Source organism: Fonsecaea nubica (genome assembly GCF_001646965.1).
Source record: "Fonsecaea nubica strain CBS 269.64 chromosome Unknown Scaff10, whole genome shotgun sequence".
Lineage (NCBI taxonomy): Eukaryota > Fungi > Ascomycota > Eurotiomycetes > Chaetothyriales > Herpotrichiellaceae > Fonsecaea > Fonsecaea nubica.
The window spans coordinates 309,925-332,072 of NW_019173683.1; the positions used below are offsets into that span (position 1 = coordinate 309,925).

Genomic DNA, 22,148 nt, shown 5'->3' on the forward strand with positions numbered 1-22,148 from the left:
CTTGCAGGCGAGGCAGGTAAAGGGTACTCTAATTCTACCCATGGACGAAGCAATCGAGCTGCCCCTCGCCAAAAGGCAGCGGAGGGAGCTGACCACTACCAAAGAAAAGCCTCCTCCTACCAGCTCCAGACTATTTGCGCCCTTCAGAGTATGTTGGATCTCCTACCTTCCACCTGACCCTCGCGGCTTGATCCGCCTTGCTCATTCTTTTCACAGACTCTAGGACTGGTATCACCAACCTCTGTTCCCTTCACCTCTGTTCCGCTAGGGAAGACAACCTTCCAGATCACCACCTCGGTCGGCGAGACGTTACACACATATGACTTGCGACGGGGCCTTAATCTCGTATTCCTTACTCGCCCGAAATGTCCTGGCACGATAACTGCCACCCATGCCTACCGAGACCGAGTCTTTGTCGCCTGGGGTGGATCACAGCCCAACGAGTCCCGAGGAGTCTGGGTTTTCAAGAGAGGGCAGTTGATAGGAGAATTGGACGTTGACGACACCCACGCACAAGAGATTCGGCAATTGCTCGTCTTTGGATCATGGATTGTTGGCTGTGGCACAGAGAGCCTCGAGGTCTGGAGTAGCGATTCATTGGAACACTATACTTCTATCCTTTCCTCTTCAACCTCAATCAACAATCGCTCGAGTGGTTCATTTACAGGTCAGGCCTGCACTCTGCCAACCCTGTTGAATAAAGTGCTTGTAGGCACAAAGCATGGCTCGGTGGAGGTCTACAATGTCAGTACAGGAAGGCTGGTCCACACCATCCTCGCTCCCTCCTCTCGCTCCGGTGGTGTTACAGCACTTGCCCCAGCCCCTGCAGTTTGCTTGCTAGCAGTTGCATATGCCGATGGCTCTCTCCATATCACGGATGTTGAGGCCGATGAACAAGTATTGGATCTGCGCCAGGCAAACAACAAGAAGCCAATTACCTCAATCACGTTTCGGACGGACGGGATGGGTGCAGGCGACGACGGCCGGAAGGAGGGTATCATGGCCACATCTAGCATTCAAAGCGGCGATATCACTCTGTGGGATCTCAATCGTGGTGGAAAGGTAGTTGGCGTGGTGCGAGGCGCCCATGAAACTTCCAGCTTGGGACAAGGCACTGGTGTGAACAAGGTCGAATTCCTCGCCGGACAACCAGTCTTGGTCTCTTCTGGGTTGGATAACGCTCTCAGAACGTGGGTATTTGATCAGAATCCCTTTTCACCCGTCCCACGACTCCTCCATTCTAGGAGCGGACATGCCGCGTCTATCACGAGGCTCATGTTCCTACCAGCAGCTTCAGACGGTTCAGACGCCGCCGGCAAATGGCTCATGTCCGCGGCTCAAGACCGAAGTTTGTGGGGGTTCAGTCTGCGCAAAGATGGCCAAAGCACAGAGCTCAGTCAAGGCGCTGTCAAGCATAAGGCCCGCAAGTCAGGTCTCCTCGCCGACGACGCCTCAGCTGTGGAGGATTTCAAAGCGCCACCAATCATTGATATCGCCTGTTCACTGAATCGAGATGGTGGAATGGGCACGGTTAGCGGCCCCATTTGGGCCAATACGAAAAATGTCAATGCAGAAGAAATCAGTACAACTGGCTGGGAAAGTGTCATCACGGCTCATGCTGATGATAAATTCGCGAGAACATGGTCGTGGGGAAGAAAGAAAGCAGGGCGATGGGCACTGGAAACTGGAGACCACAAGCCCGTAACCAGCGTTGCCATCACTGCTTGCGGGACATTTGCGATTGTTGGGTCAGCAGGGGGCAGTCTCGATATGTTCAACTTGCAATCTGGCGCCCATCGCCAACGATACCCGCCTCGGCTCACACCTGCTCAGCTGAAGCAGTTGAAATTACAACAAGCCAGCTCAACTCAGGTTCTCACTCCTCGTGGTCATCGGGACACGATCACGGGCATTGTGGTTGACAATCTAAATCAGACTATGGTCACCACCAGCCTGGACGGGACAATCATTTTTTGGGATTTTTCATCTGGCAAAATCATGGAACGAAGAACCCTCGACTCTGCAGTGCCCACTGCAATTCGATACAACCCTGTCTCAGGCCTTCTGGCCCTATCCTGCGACGACTTGTGTATCCGCATAGTTGACATCGAAACATACAGAGTTGTACGCGAGTTATGGGGTTGTATTGGTCAAATATACGATTATTGCTTCTCACACGACGGGCGGTGGATTACAGCTTGTTCAATGGACTCGGTTATTCGCGTCTTTGATATCGCTACAGGTCACTTGATCGACGCGTTCAAGACGGATGCAACATGTACCAACATGGCATTCTCGAGGACGGGAGAGTTTCTGGCCACTACTCATGCCGGATGTTCGGGGATATTCATCTGGACAAACAAGACACTCTTCAATCACATATCCACCAAGCAGATTGACGATGTTCGTGGAGTTATCGACTTGAGCCAGACGACCGCTGCGTTCAATGCTGCCACTCAACTTGCCATCGACGACGACGTGTCGGAGGACGAAGCTGTCGTTGATGGATTCGACGACTCTTCGGTGGTAGACCAGCTGGACAAGCGACTGCTAACACTGTCGCTCCAACCCCAATCACGATGGCAAACGCTACTCAATCTCGACAGCATCCGTGCGAGAAATAAACCTATCCAGCCGCCAGAGAAGCCCAAAGCGGCGCCCTTTTTCTTGGGATCAAGCAGCCTCACCAACGGCAGCAAGCCAGAAAACGAGATATCCATCGCCACCCCTGCCAAAGCCATCGACGATTCCGAGCGTTCGCGCATCTCTCGCCTCGCGTCCACGAATCAGGCACTCTCCCAACAGTCGCCACAACTCTCCTCGCTCCTCGAAGCGTTCTCTGCTTCGCCTCTCCACGACCCATCTCCACTGACAGCTCACCTGTCTTCTCTGCCTCCCTCGGCTGCCGACTTGGAAATCCGCTCTCTCACCATTCCCGAGATGCCTTTCTTTATTGACTTCCTCACCCACCAGCTCCGCCAGAGAAAGTCCTTTGAATTGGTGAATACCTGGATGAGCGTCTTTCTACGCGTCCACGGTGACTTCGTCAGCGAGGTCGACGACATCAGGGAGAAAGTCGTCGAGTGGAGACAAGCGATGGTCGAAGAGGAAGCACGCCTGAGCGAGCTGGTCGGCTACACGAGGGGGGTGGTTGAGTTCTTGAGGAGTGCGAGGTAAAAACAAAACCCCCTCCACAGCAACGTGGAACGAATATTGCTCGAACACTCTTTTCACGTGAAGAATAGTACCCCGAGTACTGCGAGAGTGTATGTATGTACTGTACATAACAATGTGACGTGTGAGTGACGAGCTAGCTATTATATAGCGTTGGAGGACATTAGCAGTGTTATGTACCTACATAGATAGGTATATATGTAAAATGGCCAGCTGGCCAGCTCCTGGCCAGCTACCTAGCTAGATAGGCTCTGCTCGTCCACTCCTCCCTTCTCTTCCATCCATTCATCCGCACATCCATTCACTGTTTCATTGTCAAGGATTCTGCTTCACTCTTCAAGACGTCTGTCCTTAGATGTCCTTTTCCCACGTCTGCGACATCTTCCGATGTAAAAGGAAACGTACGAGTCCATACATATCTTTCGATCCCGTCAAGGCGTCTGCATATGATACTTTCATATGTACATGCATCCGCCACTTAACTTCACTCCACTTCGCTCATTTCATTCATTCAAACCGCGACACATGCAACCAACCCCCGACGCCGATCTGTCTCATACATATCCCCAAAGAGACGTCTGACCTTGGAGAAAAGGATGGATAAGAGTGGAAAATAAATCACGACCCGCGGTGCGTGCTGTTTATAGGACAGTTCCACATGAACGGCAGAGTATCGAGCGCAGGAAGATGCGTCTTTTCAACTTGCGGAAATGGCTGGTCGCGGTCGTTGAAAGCGGTATGCATAGCCCGGTCGATGGTTGGAGGGGTTGATTGAGATGCGCAGATCGGTCGCAATTCTTGGGTTGGCAGGAGTCGCGAACGTGAATTCATTCATACCACTGTATACAAACCCGGCTGAAAAGCGGTCAGAGTATAAAACTCTTACCAAGCACCTGTCTATGGCTGCTGATTACCTGGCGGACCCTTTTCGACGAGGGAAATCATCAAAAGCCGGATGAAGCTGCAATGGACACGGCTCTCATTGACCACCATACACGGGTGGATTTGGCTAGGGCCGCTGGCCACTTTGACAAAGTTGGCTCATAAGTTGCTAGCCTATGTCAAGTATGTCTCGGAACTCGGATTTGTCACTGTGCTTGCTTCCTGTGACGGAGGTCGTTGGAACCTGTGCCGCGAAGACGCATGTCATGTGTCAGAATTACAAATAGCCTGGTGATCGGGAATGGGCCGCTGTCTGATTACAGACAGGAGACGGACTCACCAGACAGGATCGCAGAACAAGAAGATTGTCTGCAAGCGTTTCATCTGTGCTCTGATCCATTCCAACTGGCCTGGGCGCAGTATTACCGGTTCGGCATCATCCTCGGGGTCGGCGAAGCGGTATACTTCAAGCAAATGCGGGAATATAATCCATCCCCCTCCTGCCGCTGCCCTCATCCGGAAGTCACTGTGTTCCAGATCCGGGACGCTTGTGACTTCGCCAGTGAGCGGGTCTCGAGTGGTTTTACAGGGATACGAGACCTCCGAACAATGAATTGGGTTCGTTGGCACAAGCGTGTCCCCGATGTGAATGGGAATCGTTTCTAGCACAAGGTCGATCAAGGTCTGTATGGTCGAGTTTGCCTTTGCAAGGATGGCGCGGTATCTCGAATCTGTGAGGAGAGCAGGTTCATCGGCCAAGGCTTGCCGGACCATTTGCAACGTATAGATACGTCGAGTTGTATGTAGATTATAAACCTGTGCGAAAGTCAAATCAGACCAGACAGCGCATCTGTTGCCGTAGAAGCCTGCTTTGACGACAGAGGGGGCGACATCCTCGCGGGGCACGAATTGCGGCAACCAGTTGGGGTTTGGAATGTTTCGTTTCCATTCCATAAACAGGTCATCGATCCGAATTGCTTCGGCAATTATCTCTTCAAAGGCTTTCCGGCGCTGTCCAGGAGTCTGCGTCGAGCTATTCTGTCGTCTCAGGGCCCAGAGACGGGCTTGTGTATTGGCACTCTGCATCCCTAGTACATCGAGTTGTGAGGCAAGGGGGTCTGTAATTGACGGATGCGCAAAAAGCTGTGCTGATTCTGTGGGTATCGTCGTGCGTCGAGTTAATGCATGATTGATAAGAGCGTGCCTGCTTGCATTGGTAAGGCCCTGGCTGACTTTGGTCAAATAATTGGCATGGCCTCTGTGTTTGAGCAAAGCCAGGGCTCCAGTGTTGTGTTTACCGTACGTCGAAGGCCCAGGCACGTAGTGCAGGAGTAAAGCATCGTAGAGGTCAAAGACCAATATCGTCATGAGAAGCTCATCCATGCTGCTCTGCGTCGGATGACCGATGGCCTTTCTCGTTGCTTCTAGCGCTTTGGTGAAAAGTTGTCGTGCTGGCCGTGCGTCGCAACCTCTGAAGTTCCACATCATCGCAACATTGACCGTCACTGCTGCCGTAGCAAGCCTCAACGGTGAGTTCTCGGGAGACCTCAGGTACAGCGGTTGCCAGATCAGTGCAAGAGAGTTGTGAAGTTGAGGGTCGTAGATGGTCCCTGTGTAGTAGCGAAAGAAGAAATTGATGGAGGCAGTCTGAGGGTCCGGCTTGATTGAATCGGCGATTGTGAGATGAGTGTTGCCGGGTCCGGAATCGCCAATTTCGGAGGGAGGCACCTCCTCTGGCTGCTGACGATCGTCCTGGTCTTCCAGGCTCTCTTCTGTTGCCGCTGAATATATGACCCATTGAAGCGGGCCCTGGAGTCTCGTTGTTGACAGCGTAGTTGCAGTAAAGTCTGGCGAACCATCCCTGCTGGGAGTGCTGGCGCAGGAATCTGTCTCCTTTGCGGCATTCTGCTTTTCCACTCTTCGTATGACAACCTTATTTTGATTCCTATGTGCCCCGTCGAAAACATCAGCATAACCGGGACAAATCTGGCGTCGTCTAGTGCAGTTATTGCATGATGGTTTGCCTTGGTCACACTGCATCATGAGCATTCAAAATCGGTCAATTTAATTATCGGGGCAGCTGACATCCGCCGACTTACCTTGACCCGACGAGTTCTACACGCCTTGCAGCCAGCACTAGGCCCGTGATAGACCATTGTTAACGATGTGGCGGATTGCAGTAGATCAACATTTAGCGGAGGCGGGTAGTCGAGCCAGGCCCTATCGCAAGCATGTCCGGTTGTTTCTGTTATTTCTCCAATATATAAACATGGTTGTCGTTAGGCAACAAAATTCTGGGAATTGGTGGGCCAATTACTCAATGCAGCGCCAGCCACAACGATGTCGTTTTTCGGATTTGACGAAACAGACCATGGACCAATAGCGGCGGCTGCTGGTACTGTAGGGACAATTTGCGTCTCTCGCCTTGCAGATGGTGAACGTAGTTCTTTTGGAGGTAGATGGCCTGATCTGCTTGGCGTGGAAGGCCGGATGGGGATTCAGTGGCTGACAATATTAATATTTCCAGGTGCACTGATGGTCGGTACGAAATACGAAGAATAATTGCGCTCTAGCTCGGCTGAGTGTTCCCAGCTCCACCAGCACAGATCGCAAGACGTGATTGTTTCAGGTTAGGTTGAACGGTGAAGAAACCCCTGCGCCACGATTCGGCTATAGCAGATGCGCGGTCCGATGAAGACACGTTCAAGCTGCGATCCAATTGTGTAACAACGACAATGGAACCGATGGACAGATGAAGAAGAACTTTGATGCAAAGGAAGCGGGATGCTGAGTCTTTGTTAAGTTGATGGTACCATCACCACCGAACTTGATATCAGAAAAGACGATGACCTTTCGGGATGCAATAATGATATTCCGAGACGAGCAAAACGTCGAGGCGCTAGGACCAATATAGACAGGCCGTGACCCGCCGCAACATTAATCCGAAATCGGTCCAGACTTGGTTTGCTGTTTCGGGAATAATAGTCGGGACCGCGCTTTCCTCGTTTTCAACGGCTACTTGCCATCTCGACTCTTCCTGTCCTTAACCACCATCTCAACACTCGAAAATGAAGCCCATCACTATTCTGCCTCTACCTGGAGATTGGTATGGCCCTCTGTGATTGTCTCTCCACGACTGCCATACGCAAGAGACTGCTAAGATCAAGCAGGTCAGAAATTGCCCGAGGCAGCGTCACAAGTTGGACAAAAGAACACGGAAGCCTGTCGAGAACCCCACTTCCAGTATTCTGTGGTAAATGATCTTGATTTTGAAGACAATTATGAATATGGTATAAGGCGTTGATCAACGGTGTCAGTGCATCTAATCGTGGTTCAAAAGGTTGACCGTCTCTCGACCGATTGATCCCATTGTTCTGAGGACAAGTTCGCGGCGAACCAGAGATCGTCTAGAACTGGACAGAAAAAAGAGCCAGGAAAGCAATGGAAAAATACAGACGCATTTCTTGGTCGTAATATACAGCGGCCCCTCCATTGGACTGTGTCTGTGTAGCTGCTCCTTGTGTCGCTGACAAGGTAGCCGAAGTCGAAGAGCTGTTCGACGCGGTGGATTGCTGAGCGATAGGTCCAATCACAGAGAGCCCCTGCGATCCCGACGTCGTGTTCAGAGAAGCCGATTGCCCTCCATTCGTTGTCACATACAGCTTGTTCCTGTCCGATGCAGCTCTTCCCCAAGCCACGGCAGTCGGCCCGAGAAGTGAGCTAGTATTGCTGTTGATGGTGCCTGCTAACACCTGCTGTGTCCCGTTGCTGGCTATGCTACTCAGAGCGTTGACCTGTTGACAGATATAGGCCGTTCCAGCGTCATCCAAGATGAGATCGTCGGGCTTTGCGATTTGCGCCAAGGTCTCGGGGCTCCCTGAAGCAGTACCGTCGGCATTGATTGCGAGGCGGTAATACAGGTTTGACCCTGTGTTTGTATAATAGAGAAAACCGTTCTGATACTTCAAGCCATTTATTCCTGCCGCTTTGGAGGGACTGGGATCCATCGACGCATCCTTTATAGCTGTCGTGACACTGGCTGTTGCAATATCGACCTTCCAGACTACACCAGCGTACGAATCCGCCGCCAGGACAAATCCGTCTTCACCGTCAACATGTGTAAGACCATTTAGGACAGTGGCATCCGTGATTGAAGCGACTTTGCGCGGAGTTGGGGAGGTGACTATCTTGCCGGTGGGAAGCTGGTGAAAGCCCGTCATATCCACTTCGAACAGCGCAAATGACTGCGGAACGGGTTGTCTGGTCTGAATCGAAAAGTTGCCGGTGGTCACATAGAACACATCTGGCTGGAGCTCAGTGATGCCGTAAGAGCCAGACACGCCTGGAAAGCGTGTGACAAGAGTGGCATTGAGGGACGATTCGGGATCGATTTGCCATAATGTCGCCGCGGGAGCCGAAGTCGTCACAAGAATTTTGCCGTTGGCCCGCACAGCTAGATTCTCGACAAGAAAGTTGTCCAAGGCCGCAACGTGCTGGACCGTGTATTCGGTGGACGGTGGGGTTTGAGCCGCGGCGATCAGTGCAAAAGTGCACAGGAAACATAGCAGACAAAACATCTTTACTAGATGCAAGACAGAGACAAATAGAAAAGGAATGGGACAAACGAAGGAACAGTTGGCTGCCGAAGGGTCAACATCTTCGAGGATTTAGAGTGTCCTTAAATCATTCTCGCGTCTCCCGGGGAGGCTTTCATCTCCTGAGTGACATGCATGTCTGCGTCTAGTCGACCACTCGAGGCACTCTCCCAGTGCCCGAAGTTATGAGTTTGGGACTTCATTTGGCCCCATTTGGTACATCGCGAAACATGTCGCATCCCGGGCGCAGGCAAGACGGGTGGCTTGGCACTTCGTACACTAAACCCAAAACGGCAAGGCTGTACATGGTCTTTCCAACCTCATGTCCGGGTCGCAGCCCTGGAAATTGGAAATGGAGGTTTCAACGTCGGATGATAGATTCGTTGGAAGCCAAGATAGGTGATAGCATCCCCCATGATGCACATCCCTCTCTCACTGAAGTACCTGAAGAATCTCTCTTTCGCTTGTGGCTACATCGTCGACGTGTGAGGCTGAAGCCTAGACTGGCGCCGCGTGAGGGGGCCAGGACTAATTTTTGGAGCGAGCCGATGCGCGAAGGGGCGAGGGCTTAGGTATTGCTTGTGCCTCCTTCTTGCTCGTATACTAATCCCTCCCCGTCAAAGTCTCAGATCATCCCTTCTTGGATATGCTGATGCTCTGTGCAACATGGTTGGTTCGAGAACCTATCACACCAAGACACGGAATGGGTGTAGGAATTGCAAAAGGAGACGCGTCAGGGTATGCTACCAACCAGTCCTACTGTCCACAGTCGAGGCTATGACCAGTTGTGGACCAGAGGCTGGCTCCCCTTGCCGTATCTGTCCACCACCTTGATTTGTTGTACCTGCATGAGGCTGATCGATCTCTCCCCCATTGGCAGTGCAACTTGCAGGCGCCACGGTGTGGACACTGCGAGAGGCGCGGCGAGGAATGTGACTATCAGAACTACCCGGACGGCTCGGAACCCGCCTCGCATTCGCCAGAGCCTCCATCAAGTCTGTCAAACGCTGTAGAATGTTGGTCGAACCCGTCTCCGCCGCTGAGTCAAACTGCGGAGCCTGTCCAGCTCTTGTCGAGCTTTGTGACAACAACCGCGGCTACCTTGGCCTGGTTCGACGACACCCGGTGGACCTGGGAGATCGAGGTCCCCGGCCACGCGGAGAATAACGGCTTCCTGCGCCACGCAATCCTGGCGACGTCGGCTCTGCATATCTGCTTTCTCCAACCACCCAACCCGAGCGAGTATCACCTCGCGGCATACCAAAACTGTCGAGAAGCCACGCACCTCTTCCGATCCACCGTGACCAAAATCACCAGGGAGAACTGCATCGCAGTCTTGGCATTCTCCTTGCTGATATCCGTGTTCCAGCTTGGTTGTATGGCGACCATACCTGCCGACAGGGCTCCAGAAGAGGCATCTGCTCAGCTTGTCCATGCACTGTCGGCCTTGCGCGGCGCGTGGTCTTTGATCGGACAACTACATTCTCACCTCGCCGAAAGCCCCGTCAGTGGCCTTTTCTCCCAGCGCCGACGCTTCCAGTTTACGCCGCTGGACGAGAACCACCGGCAAGCACTCGCGCGGCTCGAGTCCCTGAACAGTGCATCCGAAGATCCTGGCGAGGTCCGCGCTCTCCGCACTCAGGCAATCCGCCTTCTTGGCAGCTGGCTTTCCGTCACGTCGGGCCAGCCAGCGACCTGGCTACACCTGGTCTTTTGGCCGTCCGCGCTGCCGGAAGGCTACATCTCGCTGCTGAAACAGAACGACCCTGTCTCTCTGGTGATATTCTGCCATTGGTCCGTCGGCCTCGGCCGTGGCTCCCCGAAATGGTTTCTGGCCGGATGGGCGCAGCAGACTTTGGATCTGGCCAGGCGCTTGCTCGGAGCCGAGTGGCATGGCGCGCTTGAATGGCCGACAAAAGCGAGATAGAGAGAAAAGCAATACGTGGGGGATATTTTATGAAGATTTGGAACTCTGGTCGAGTAGTAGGCGAGTTCGTAAGTCGTCCAAAAAAAAGGAAATCAGTTAGCAGGGTCCTATCTGCATGTACTTGTAAGAAAAGCCCCTTGTCAAGGTCAACCGCCAATATCGCATATCACGTCAAAACTGTTTCTACTTCCCAGCATGCCAACCGAAACGCTTTTGACACAGCATACGATACCGGGACTGCATCTGTCTGGTATATCGACATTGTCAAGGTGTTTTAAACTAACGAGGGACCGAGAAGTCTAGCCATATGATTGATTGACACGGGGTCACTGTCTGAACGACCAAGTACTAGCTCTGGGGTGCGTTGTGGTCATTCTCCTGAAAACCTCCATCAGGTTTGAATCGTCTCGATCCTCAAGGTCCTCTTTCCTTCTTCTCCAGGCCATGTCGGGAAAAGCCTCCAGAGACACAGTGCGATAGCAGCCCACTGGGTTCAAAGAAAGCCGCCACGACCCGGTTCGGCAGAAATCACTTTCTCGACAAACTGTTTCCCCCCTTTCCCTCCAGAGTGTAACCGACTCTCGAACTACTTGCCAACTGTGAGGTGCATGTTAGCTTCACTCAGGCTGCCCATACGGATTTTCTTAGGGGGCACGTACCTCCGGCAGCAAACACAGTTGCCGCGCCGTCGACAGGCATACATATGCCGCTGACGAACGCTGCCTCGTCGGAGCAAAGGTACACGGCGGCGTTGGCGACATACCCGGTCGAGGTGTTGAGCTTCAACGCTTCGCCTCGCGGGAAGGATGCTTCAAATTTCGCCCTGTTTTCTGGTGTGTCGTCGACGCCCATGAAGGATTGTGCCCTGTATAATGGACCAGCCAGTCAGTTATGTGGAATCTAACTAGAGACAATTCGAAAAACGGGGGCTCAGCTGACAGGTTGGTGTATGCTAGGATGGGGCAGACGGCATTGACCCGGACTCCAGCATGGCCGTATTCTGAGGCGAGGCCCTCGGTGATCTGGGCGGGAAGTCAGCGACAGTGCATGAGCTTTCAGGCGACGGGTGAGGAAATACCTTGTTTACAAATGCTTTTGTTCCACCATACCATACCTGCAATCCTTGTCAGCATCTGGATCCGAGGAGAGAAACCCTGTGGCCAAACACTTACCAGCCCGTTCTTGACTCGGATTCCTCCCACCGAGCTCACGTTCAGGATGGTGCCCGCCTTCTTTTCCATAAAATATGGCACCACTACGGCGACGCTGAGGAAGATGGACTTCATGTTGACACTGATCACCTTGTCGTACTCTTCTTCCGTGACCGTGTGCGAGGCTTTCTTGGGATATGTCGTCCCCGCATTGTTGACCACGACGTCGACCTTGCCAAATTCCTTTAATGAGGCTTCCAGCAACGCCGCCCACGAAGCCTGGCTGGTGACGTTTGTCTCCTGGAAGAACGCCGTTTTCTCGCCATGCGCGCCGTTGATCTCGGATGCGACTTTGGTCCCGGTCGTGGCATTGATATCGGCGATGACCACTCGCCCCCCTTCTTCGGCGAACCGCCTAGCCATGGCCTCTCCAAAGCCATGGCCGCCGCCTGTGATGATACACACTTTGTCCTTCAACCTCAGAGACATGATTTGAATGCTTCGTATGAGAAAATTGGTCGTTTGGTAAAGGGGCCAAAAAGTCGTTTCTTTGAGCGAACTTCACAAAAGTGTATCTCCAAACTCCCAAGACGGAACATCTCCAAATTTTGGGGACAATCATCCCATTACTCAAAGGGGTTTTCTATGCCGAGGAGTTATGATGTTGGTTTTGGGTTGTCAAGGCATTTGCAGCACTGAGGGGTTACTGGGGGACCATCCCGCCGGATATGTACCGAGTGTTTTTACGGCGAACGATGTCCGGGGTTGATGTCCATGCGGAGAAACGAGCATGCAGTCTTTGATTGGACTGTTGAAGACGACGAGGCTAGCAAAAAGTTGGAGGCCCGAGGCCGAACATCATGATCCATTTCCTGCGCTTTCGCCACGTGCAAAGACGACGGCGAAAGTCCGCGCTGCTGCCGACAGCGACCTGCCATCCAACAGCTTCTACCGAATACCTGTAAATGGACCTTTTTCATGTTTTGGGGAATTGGGGAAGTCCGGGGCCCCTGGGATCCATACTGGATCAATAGGATCGACAATGAAATCCACCGGATCAAGTCTCCAACTTGCGAGGATATGAACCAGACTCTCGCATCGAACGGCGATATATCCGTTCGAGGAGTCTTGGATCTCTTAGATCTCTTGGTACTCTTGGAACTCTTGGAACATCCTTTGGGATAGATCGCTTTTCGTCTCGTTTTCGGTGTGTAGACTGTTTTTTTGATCGCAAGATCCAGATCAGAACAACATGGCCGGCGGAACAAGATACAACTTCCTCATTGTCTTCTTTGTTGCGTTGGGCAGCTTCACCTATGGCTTTAATAGTGCCATCATGGGCCTTGTCATCGGCCTGCCAGCGTTCTTCCAATACTTCAATATCAGCCTCGACGACACTCAGGGCAACCAGATCACCGGAGCCACCAATGGACTCTATTCAGGAGGTGGCATCTTGGGATGTATCTTCGTGCCGTGGCTGCTCGACCGTCTGGGGCGTCGCCGAACGATCCAGGTTGCAGCAGCCGTGGCAATCGTTTCGGCAGCACTGCAGGGAGGTAGCGTCCACATCGCCATGTTCCTGATCGCTCGCTTCCTCAACGGTTTCGCGGTTGGCATGCTGGACACGTCCATCCCAGTCTTCCAATCCGAGATCTCTCCCGCTCGTCAACGCGGCCGCATGGTCGGTGCCCACGGCGTGCTGATTGTTATCGGGTATAGCTGTGCTGGTTTCTCAGGATTTGGAACATACTTTGCCACGCCCACCGTCAGCTGGAGACTATGCTTGAGCCTCCAAATTGTGGCACCGCTTCTGCTGTTCATTGGATCGCCCTGGCTTCCCGAGTCCCCAAGGTGGCTAATCGACCACGACAGGCTGGAGGACGGCTTCCAGGTCCTTCGCAACTTGCACACCCGACCCGAAGACCCAGAAGAGATCGTCGCTCGTGAGGAATTCCTCCAGATCCGCAGGCAAATCGAGCTCGAGCGTGCAGACAAGCTGAGCAGGAGCTGGGCGGCTCTGTTCAAGAAGCCTAGCCTGCGGAAGAGATTGGTCTTGGGATTCGGCACACAGTTCATCGCTCAAAGCACTGGTGTCTTGGTTGTCAATAAGTAAGTTGTCCAGCCTGCCCGGCAATGCCCATCCCAGCCATATTGGTATGGTCTTGTGTGAAGACCTGGCTTGAGAAAAGGCGCTAACGCCCCCCTGCAGCTATCAGATCTTGCTCTACAAGTCTCTGGGCATCACCGGCTCCCTACCTCTGCTATTGAACGCCCTGTATAACGGCGTGGCCGCGTTCATGAACTTTATCAACTCGTTGTTCCTTGACCGACTTGGGCGAATCAGAATCATGATCATCGGGCTGACTGGTTGTGCTTGTTCGTTGATCTGCTTTACTGCCATGGTCGCAACGTTCGGGGGAACAACGAACCAGGTCGGCAACGGCTTTGGAGTGTTCTTCTTGTTCCTGTTTGTCTTCTTCTACGGCGGAAGCATGGATGCTACCTCGTACGTGTATTGCAGCGAGATCTTCCCGACTCCGCTTAGGGCTCAGGGGACGGGGTTCAGCGTGGCGGGCCTGTTCACTGCCACCTTGATATACACTCAGACCGCACCAGTCGCTTTCGCGGAAGTCGGATGGAAGTTCTATATCCTGTTCATCATCCTACCACTGCTTGGTGCGGCACTGATGTGGAAGTTCTTCCCGGAGACGAAGCTCCTCACACTTGAGGAGATTTCGAGGCTTTTTGGCGATGAAGTCGCATTGGATATTAACCAACTGACCACAGAGGAGAGGATGGCATTAGACCGTGAGGTTTCCAAAAGTGTTCAAGGCGTGTTTGCGGTTGAGATCGAAAGCAGTGAGAGCAAATCGCCGGGTGATCGCATTGAAATGGCCTAAACTTAGAGTGGAACACGCCAAAGGCACACATCACATTTCAAGCGATCCAAAGATGTGCTACATAGAACGATTTTCACATAGACATAGACAGTGCTAGAAGGTTCCTGAGACAGAGACCTGCCAGATCCATCATGGTGCAGAAGGGGAGAGAGTCGGACAACACAGTGTAGGCTTACAATGAAATCAATCGACTTTTCGGAGACGGTTTGCTTTGCCAACCGTCGTGCTAGACGTAGTGGGATTCGGGGAGAGATAGCAGGCCTTTGGTGAAGCGTGGTGTAGAGTCTGCAAGAAAGAAGGTCTTGACTCACCTTAGCTTTTCGCGATCACCTACGTACCGCAATGTCGAATCTGTCAGTTGTTGAATCCTCGATAGATTTGGTCTGCAAGGGACGCTGATCCGCTGGTGTGAGGATAGAATTACGGCATGCTAGAATTGGAGCTCCAGACAAACGGTTCCAAACATCCAATGCCATCCATCTCTTGGGGGTTGATCGCTGAACCAAGGTTAGAGGTCGAGCATTCCATCCGTCGGTTCCATGGAATCAAGGAAAGCTATTGCAACACGGCACAGGTTTGGAGGTGTCCTTGAATGTCGCATGCTGGCCATGTATCGAGTCGAATACAGCATAAGCGTTCTTACCACCGAAGGAGCCGGACATGTTCGGGTTTGGGCCTCGAGGATATGCATTACAGTAATGTCAGTTCGGAGCCGCCGCTTACCCTTCGATACCTTTTGACGTCTTTCCCGTGAACACCACACCTCGAGGTGTTTGCTGTAAGGTATTACCATTCCTAATGGCTGATTTCTCCGGTTGGCATAAACAGGGTGTTGAGGGAGATGGTGGGCAAAACATCGCAGGGTTGAGGTTCCTATTGCCACTAGTATGAAGACTTGCGTTCACCGCACTTTGTGTTTCATGAATTTAGACTCCACATGTGGCACCAAAGTGTGCTGCAGTGGATGTCTTGATGGGAGAGTGGTCTCGGAGTCGGCTGAGCGGCGTGCAGCTTGTCAATTCACGCGTTCTGCCAAAATAGTTCGGGATTCTCTGGCATCGCGCGGTCTCCTAGCAGGCCTTTGAGTGACGGTAGGCGGAGCGGTTAGAGAAGGAGTTGGGCATTGAACATAGAGGCAACAGGCAAAGGATCAAGTGCTGTTGCGGCGCCGGAGGAGTGAAAGGAACAACGCAACAAGCGACGCGGTGTGGCTCCTGGCGGGTGTGGCGGGGTAGTTGCAAGTTGTCAGGCAGCGAGGATTTTTCGGCTGATCGTCATTTGAAATTACGAGATCCAACCCCCACCAAAACCACCGTCACAGTCACAGTCAAATGTCGATTGCCTCACGCATCGTCCTTCTCCTACTTATTCTTCGCACCTGAATTGCTCGGTCTCATCCTCCGCGGGTCTGTTTATCTCATCCTACGTCCTGCACGTCTTATATTCGATCCGCATCTGCCACGCGAACATCGGGACACCCCCTTGTTCCGACCTACACCAGGCAACTTGATTGACTTCTGTGCCATATCTGCTCGCTGCTCCGTTTATCACAACACCATCCCCAGCTATGTCTTGGCAAGGTAAGTTGTTATTGATGGGTTGGACCATATCCTAGTACACAGGAGTGCTTGCTGACTCGAGTGAATCCATGTCGTAGCATACGTCGATTCGAGGTATCCCAAACCCATGAGCCTGCGAGGCCAACTCCAGACGATCCGCATGTACACAGCTGACACGTGTTTATCTGTATTATAGTCTCGTTGGCACCGGCCACGTTGACAAAGCCGCAATTTTCAACGCTGATGGCAACTCCGTCTGGGCCTCGTCGCCGAACTTCAACGTTAGCCCGCAAGAAATGCAAGAGGTTGTTGGCGCATACAAGGATACCTCAGTGCCCAAAAAGGTGCAATCTACGGGATTGCACATTGCAGGACAGAAGTACATTGTCATCAAGGCAGACGAGACAAGTTTGTACGGAAAGAAGGTGGGTTCTGCATCCTAGCAAGGGTTCGCCGGAGGTAGACGGTGGAGTTGAACATGGGCTGACTGTTGGACTTCGGCAATACACACAGGGTCGAGAAGGCGTCGTCATCGTCAAGACGAAACAGGCTCTGCTTATCACACATTACCCTGAGACGATACAACCAGGCACGGCGGCAAACACAGTCGAGAAACTCGCCGCCTATCTTGTCAGTGTGGGGTATTGAAAGCGATGATAAAATGAAAGGCGCGGCAGAGAGATGCTACATACAAGTCCCACCGGCTCTCCCACAACATGCCGTTAGGTACCTGGATGCGGCAAAGATGACGGACACGACTACAAGGATGGACCGACCTTGGATCGGCCGATGATGAATGAATCTTCATTGCGGGGCATGCGCACTTCAAGAGCAGCATAACATGGAGTATTGAAATACTATTCCTTGGACTTTTTCTCCTTTTTCCAACGATGATCGTTCTTTGTCGTCGTGTTCTACCAGTCCAGTTACCCAAGTATCTTTGCCACCTACTATCTCACGTCGGGTGCGGCCAGGGAACTAAAAGACGGACAGAGAGAACAAATCGCCAACTGGTTCGCGAGAATTAAAACAACAAAAGCCTCATTTGCATGCGCAGCTCTACATGATCTGTTAACGAGCCCAAGGACTGTATAAAATGTATCCGGTCCCTGATTTCCTTGATAAAAACAACTCCTTTTACCCTCAAACCCCCAGTAGACATTTCCAAACACCGCAGTCGGCTGAACCTGTACCCTATCGAGTGAGCTGGAACACCTGGCGTGAGCGGCGCTCGGCAAGGACAATTAAAAGCACCGCTTGGGCATGAATATCTCCAGCGAAGAATTGGCTCGAACGTCCTCACGAATCGCGGTTCCTCTCAGATATGCATGGCTGAACATTAGGTCGGTTAACTGTAGTGTTGCTGAGACCCGGAAATCGTCCACCTGGTAAGAGATAGCTGATCATGCACAGATAGCTTCTGTCGTGTGGGAGGACGGTGCCGGATCGCTTCGGCCATGCATTCAAAGGTGGTTCTCCACAACATTCCCTCCAGACCGACTCGTTCTTCACGTCAGCACGAGGCCGCGATTCGGACGGACGTCCTTTAGATGTTCTCCCTCTGGTCACTTCGATTTAACAACACTTTCCGCCCATAGCGCCGTTCTGATTCTGGGCGACATTAACACCTCCACCGACACCTTGGCCACCTGATCCAGATCCACCCGCATCTTTCGAACTGTCAATCAATCGCTTCTTGCAGTCCGACGCTAATGAGTAAAATGCCTTTTCGATGTTGATATTCGATTTGGCGCTGACTTCCAGAAAGGGAATACCCAATTCGTCTGCGAGCGCTTGGCCTTGTTCCGTAGAGACAGCACGTTTCTCCTCCCAATCACACTTGTTGCCGATGAGGATTTTGTTGACACCTTCGCTGGCATGTTGTTCGACGTTGGAGAACCATGTCCTTATATCTAATGATAATAAAAGGTTAGAGATGCCATCCGCAACGACGATGGAGTGGATGTGGCCATACTGTTGAAGCTCTTTTCGTCCGTCACATCGTATACCAACAGAATACCCATTGCGCCTCGATAGTAAGCGGTGGTGATCGTCCTGAAGCGCTCTTGACCTGCTGTGTCCCATATCTGCAGTTTCACCCTCTTGCCGTCCAAATCAATAGTCCGGATCTTGAAGTCGATACCGATGGTCGTGATGAAGCTAGGGGTGAAGCTGTCTTCACTGAAGCGTAACAGGCAGCATGACTTTCCCACGCCAGAATCGCCAATCAAGAGGAGTTTTATCTGGGAGAAGAAAAGGATTAGAATAAGACATGCTGAGCGGTGACAGACTGGGTAAACACCCAGTGAACGAGGCATAAAATACATACTAGAAAGTCGTAATTCCGTTGACCGGCCATCGTGAGTATGCGAGAATGGAATAGAAGGGGTGAAGAGGTGGTTACGAGTTATCGTAGATGACCAAGAGAGTCCGGTCAGTCGCCTTCGAGGTGGCGGATTTATTCGCAGATGACCTGCTGAATCTCAGTGCGCCTAACTAACGTCGGCGGCGTAGAGGGGACCTGTCGACTGGGGAAGAGACTTGGAAGAATGACCAGGAAATAGGAAGCGAAATATTGGAGTATTCGGCAGCTTTGTGTCGAAGATGTAGCCTGTCAAGAATCAGGAGGGATGGGTGGGAGGTGGATAGATGCGACAGATGATGTCGCTCGGATGCGGATGTTGGAGGTTAGAAGTCGGAGTGACTCGTGGGAGGAGGAGCGCAGGCGATTTGCAAGGCGGCCGAGTCCTCACTAGGTCCCCAAGCCAGACAGGCCAGAACAAGATGCACGCGGGATTTCCGAGATGCAACGGGTTGACGGTTGGCGGTTGTGAGGTCGCAACGGTTGGAGGCGAGCAGGAGGCGGCCTAGTTCGTGCCTACGACAAGGAACTGGGGGGCTGGTACGGCTAATTTGTGGTACCTATGCTCGCTATGCTAGGCACCTCTTGGGTGCCCAGTGGCTGGTGCCGGCACCCACCAAAACCCCCCTGACAACGCTTCCCTGTGGCACCAATTCCAGGTGAAAGCCACACGAACTATCATCACTAATTCATACTTTTGACACACACAATGCAGCTGGAAGGGGAATGGTAAGATGTATATACCTCTTCGAACCCTCAGAAGTCGGGAGCCTTTCCTAAGTCTAAAGAGCATTACTGTGTTCTCGGTTGGTTGGGAAGCGTGGCAGACGGTTGACGAGGCTCAACGACAGCCTTGCCCTGTCAATAATATCTGTTCCACGAAGACGGCAGCATGTTTTTAGCGTGACGTCATTTAAAGCCCGGCTTGACGTTTTTGTTCGGGATGGACACCCCAGCTCCATGATCTCTGCGCTTTGTGGCGTCCCTATCTGCCAAACTCAGTAGCAATCGTGAATTTCCAAGGTGGACAACATCGTAACCCCATTAAGTACTGTCTCTATGATTCTCTCCGGCGCGATGGAACGCCCAATATGATCGGCTACAGCGGGGTTCTTTATTTTCTCGGACTGGGAATGCTATTCTGATCCGTGTGAAGACGAGACTCAGATCACTCTATAAACATGTCGTTCATTGACGAGTGAGCTCTTCTCCAACACCTTGTCTTGAGTGTCCCTTCTGACTCCTCTCTAGTGATCTACGGCGAGTCGATGCAGCTCTGGACAAATTCCAGCTGAAGGAGGCCGAGGAGAGAATATCCGCCGCAACTACCGAAGGAGAAAGAGTCGCTGCACCACTAGTTGAGGATGCTCGAACCGCCGAGCTCAAAGCAGTAGTCCGAGCATTATCGACAACTTCGAGCTCGAGGCCCCTTCTACGTCGTACTCGGCTGCGCAGTTTGCTACGTCAACTTGGCAGAAAAGAGGGGGAGCAGGTGGTTGCCGAGACAATTTCACCAGACATATCAAATCTAGAGTGGATTGCAACCGGCAAGGCAACAGCTCAAGTCTACGGCTTGATCCTCAATTCTCTCCTGGATCGAACAATTCCCTTAAGCGAGTCTATCTGGTACTGGGACGATATTTTGGGGTCCTATGGAAATATTCTCCTCTACACAATCCAAACATCGCCCATCAGATTTTGGGCGCAGGCGAAGGAAGTTTATGCTGATGCGCGACAGAAGTTTTGGCAGGGACATGACCTCACAGCCTCTGCGAGACAAGCTACAAGAACCGTGACTGAGGGTTGGCGTGAGTTCTATGGCCTGGTTCAAAACAGTATTCGAGAACGCTCCCTGGCCCAAGCCCAAACAAAGATCCTATCGCCCTTCTCCATAGCCCGTATGCAGGCACGGAGAAATCTCGAGCGTATACAACACCTCAGAAGGTCCAGTGCTGGATCAATTGGCAGAATTGTCAGAGAATGTCTTGTCTTTGGAGGGCCTCCAGAAGATCGTAAACACGGCGCCTTAATCCAAGTGCTGGAGGCAGAAGAGGACGACTGGCAGACTACGATAGCTCGAGCAGCCTGTCTTCTAGATAGTGTCACGAGGAGCCACGACGACATCGAAGAGTTCAGCTTTGACCCGCAAACCGCCTCCTCGACAGAAGTTGCCAATCTCCTGGTGAAAATCCTGGATGAACGCCTCCCGGCGCAGGAAAAAGAGGCAGAAGATTTGCGATTAAAATACGGCAAACCGTCAAGGTTGGTCCGCTACTGGATTCCTGCCGTGGGTTTGCTCCTCTCAGGGAGTACTTTACTTCGAATACTTGTCAACAGGAAAGCCGAAATTGCCCAATGGTTCCGAGACCTGGGCCAAACTACCATCGACTTCTGGACAAACTGGGTCATCGAGCCGACGAAGAAACTCATCGGGACGATTCGCCACGACGAGCAGAGCGAGATAGCAATCCAAAGTCGCGATAGTCTTCGGGCAGACAGGGAAAGCCTGGAGCGTATGGTGGTCGATTTTGCCATTCAGCATCCAGATGAAAAGGGTGCCAATTTCACCGAAGCAGAAATTGCCGAGCTCAGGGCAAAGGTGAAGGAAGGAGACCTCACGCCGGTGTTGAGGGCGTATGAGAGAGAGATGCAGAGCCCGATCAAGAACGCCATCATGGGCGATCTGGTCCGCACCTTACTCATCCAGGTCCAAAAGACCAAAGTCGACGTCGAGGTAGCCATCGGTGGAATAGATTCTCTGCTCAAGAGCCAGGAATTGCTCTTCGGCTTTGTCGGAATCGCTCCTGGAGTGCTCATCTCGTACTTCCTCTTTCAATGGCTGAGGAACGTCTTTGGAGGCCGCAAAGGTCTGCGACAGGGCATGAAGAAGGGCGAAACAATCCGTCTTATCAGGTACGTCAAACTCACGGTAACCTTCCAATCTCCTCAGCCTCTGTTTTCAACCACGGGCCCCTTGGAAAGTATCCCTTTCTGACAGAGTGCCCATCCCAATAGAAACATCGACCGCACATTGACCTCTTCGGACCTCGACATCGACCAAGGCATCATCTCGGAAGAAAACCACGGCTTCCTCCTCTGCGAGACTCACCTACTGCGCCAGCGCGCCGCACAAGTCCTGCCCCGGAGCGTGTGGCGCGAGTTCCTCGAGGACCTGGACGATCTCCTCGACGTCAAGCAGGGCGTCAATCGGCAGATTCAGGTCGTGCGGAGGATCGAATGGGCCTACGCCAAGTGGTTAACATGATGTACCTATCTATGTGTTTGCTGTACTCATCCGTCCCCGTCGATTCATTCCGCACAAATGGAATACGAGTGCTTGGAAAGGAAACGATAGAATCCAGGCTCAGACTCAGAACTCAGTGTTTTGACGTGTCGTGTGTGTGTGTGTGTGTGTGTGTGTGTGTGTGTGTGTGTGTGCGCGCGCAAGAAATACATACTTTCTGTCTGTCTGTGTACGGTTTGCTTTACCGTGATCATAGCCAGGAAAGAAGTACAAACTCTTTCTCTCCCTCTCTTCCTCCGTCCCCTACATAAGCCCACCGCGGTGCAGCCAGCTGCTCGCTTTCATCCCTGGCTG

At 52.4% G+C, this 22,148-nt stretch overlaps 9 protein-coding genes across 9 annotated transcripts; 5 read left to right on the forward strand and 4 right to left on the reverse strand.

Moving 5' to 3' along the window:
- Window positions 1-40: 40 nt before the first annotated feature.
- On the forward strand, window positions 41-3,177 carry AYO20_02392 (hypothetical protein; the record flags this gene model as incomplete). Its single annotated transcript, XM_022640696.1, has 2 exons — window positions 41-148; window positions 217-3,177. The coding sequence occupies 2 exons, from the start codon at window positions 41-43 to the stop codon at window positions 3,175-3,177; spliced, it is 3,069 nt and encodes a 1,022-aa protein (XP_022503345.1).
- A 1,215-nt stretch (window positions 3,178-4,392) lies between these two features.
- AYO20_02393 (hypothetical protein) lies at window positions 4,393-6,212 on the reverse strand (the record flags this gene model as incomplete). Its single annotated transcript, XM_022640697.1, has 2 exons — window positions 4,393-6,042; window positions 6,156-6,212. The coding sequence occupies 2 exons, from the start codon at window positions 6,210-6,212 to the stop codon at window positions 4,393-4,395; spliced, it is 1,707 nt and encodes a 568-aa protein (XP_022503346.1).
- A 1,251-nt stretch (window positions 6,213-7,463) lies between these two features.
- On the reverse strand, window positions 7,464-8,633 carry AYO20_02394 (hypothetical protein; the record flags this gene model as incomplete). The annotated part of the gene is made up of 1 exon (XM_022640698.1): window positions 7,464-8,633. The coding sequence occupies one exon, from the start codon at window positions 8,631-8,633 to the stop codon at window positions 7,464-7,466; it is 1,170 nt and encodes a 389-aa protein (XP_022503347.1).
- A 721-nt stretch (window positions 8,634-9,354) lies between these two features.
- Window positions 9,355-10,578, forward strand: AYO20_02395 (hypothetical protein; the record flags this gene model as incomplete). The annotated part of the gene is made up of 2 exons (XM_022640699.1): window positions 9,355-9,389; window positions 9,570-10,578. The coding sequence occupies 2 exons, from the start codon at window positions 9,355-9,357 to the stop codon at window positions 10,576-10,578; spliced, it is 1,044 nt and encodes a 347-aa protein (XP_022503348.1).
- Window positions 10,579-11,164: 586 nt separating this feature from the next.
- Window positions 11,165-12,218, reverse strand: AYO20_02396 (hypothetical protein; the record flags this gene model as incomplete). Its single annotated transcript, XM_022640700.1, has 5 exons — window positions 11,165-11,175; window positions 11,238-11,443; window positions 11,518-11,600; window positions 11,657-11,692; window positions 11,751-12,218. 5 exons carry the CDS (start codon window positions 12,216-12,218, stop codon window positions 11,165-11,167), a joined length of 804 nt encoding a protein of 267 aa, XP_022503349.1.
- A 763-nt stretch (window positions 12,219-12,981) lies between these two features.
- On the forward strand, window positions 12,982-14,629 carry AYO20_02397 (hypothetical protein; the record flags this gene model as incomplete). The annotated part of the gene is made up of 2 exons (XM_022640701.1): window positions 12,982-13,838; window positions 13,939-14,629. 2 exons carry the CDS (start codon window positions 12,982-12,984, stop codon window positions 14,627-14,629), a joined length of 1,548 nt encoding a protein of 515 aa, XP_022503350.1.
- A 1,567-nt stretch (window positions 14,630-16,196) lies between these two features.
- AYO20_02398 (hypothetical protein) lies at window positions 16,197-16,836 on the forward strand (the record flags this gene model as incomplete). The annotated part of the gene is made up of 4 exons (XM_022640702.1): window positions 16,197-16,209; window positions 16,287-16,350; window positions 16,385-16,613; window positions 16,702-16,836. 4 exons carry the CDS (start codon window positions 16,197-16,199, stop codon window positions 16,834-16,836), a joined length of 441 nt encoding a protein of 146 aa, XP_022503351.1.
- Window positions 16,837-17,763: 927 nt separating this feature from the next.
- On the reverse strand, window positions 17,764-18,547 carry AYO20_02399 (GTP-binding protein ypt2; the record flags this gene model as incomplete). Its single annotated transcript, XM_022640703.1, has 3 exons — window positions 17,764-18,101; window positions 18,164-18,431; window positions 18,518-18,547. The coding sequence occupies 3 exons, from the start codon at window positions 18,545-18,547 to the stop codon at window positions 17,764-17,766; spliced, it is 636 nt and encodes a 211-aa protein (XP_022503352.1).
- Window positions 18,548-19,731: 1,184 nt separating this feature from the next.
- Window positions 19,732-21,815, forward strand: AYO20_02400 (hypothetical protein; the record flags this gene model as incomplete). Its single annotated transcript, XM_022640704.1, has 3 exons — window positions 19,732-19,748; window positions 19,802-21,463; window positions 21,566-21,815. The coding sequence occupies 3 exons, from the start codon at window positions 19,732-19,734 to the stop codon at window positions 21,813-21,815; spliced, it is 1,929 nt and encodes a 642-aa protein (XP_022503353.1).
- Window positions 21,816-22,148: the final 333 nt, after the last annotated feature.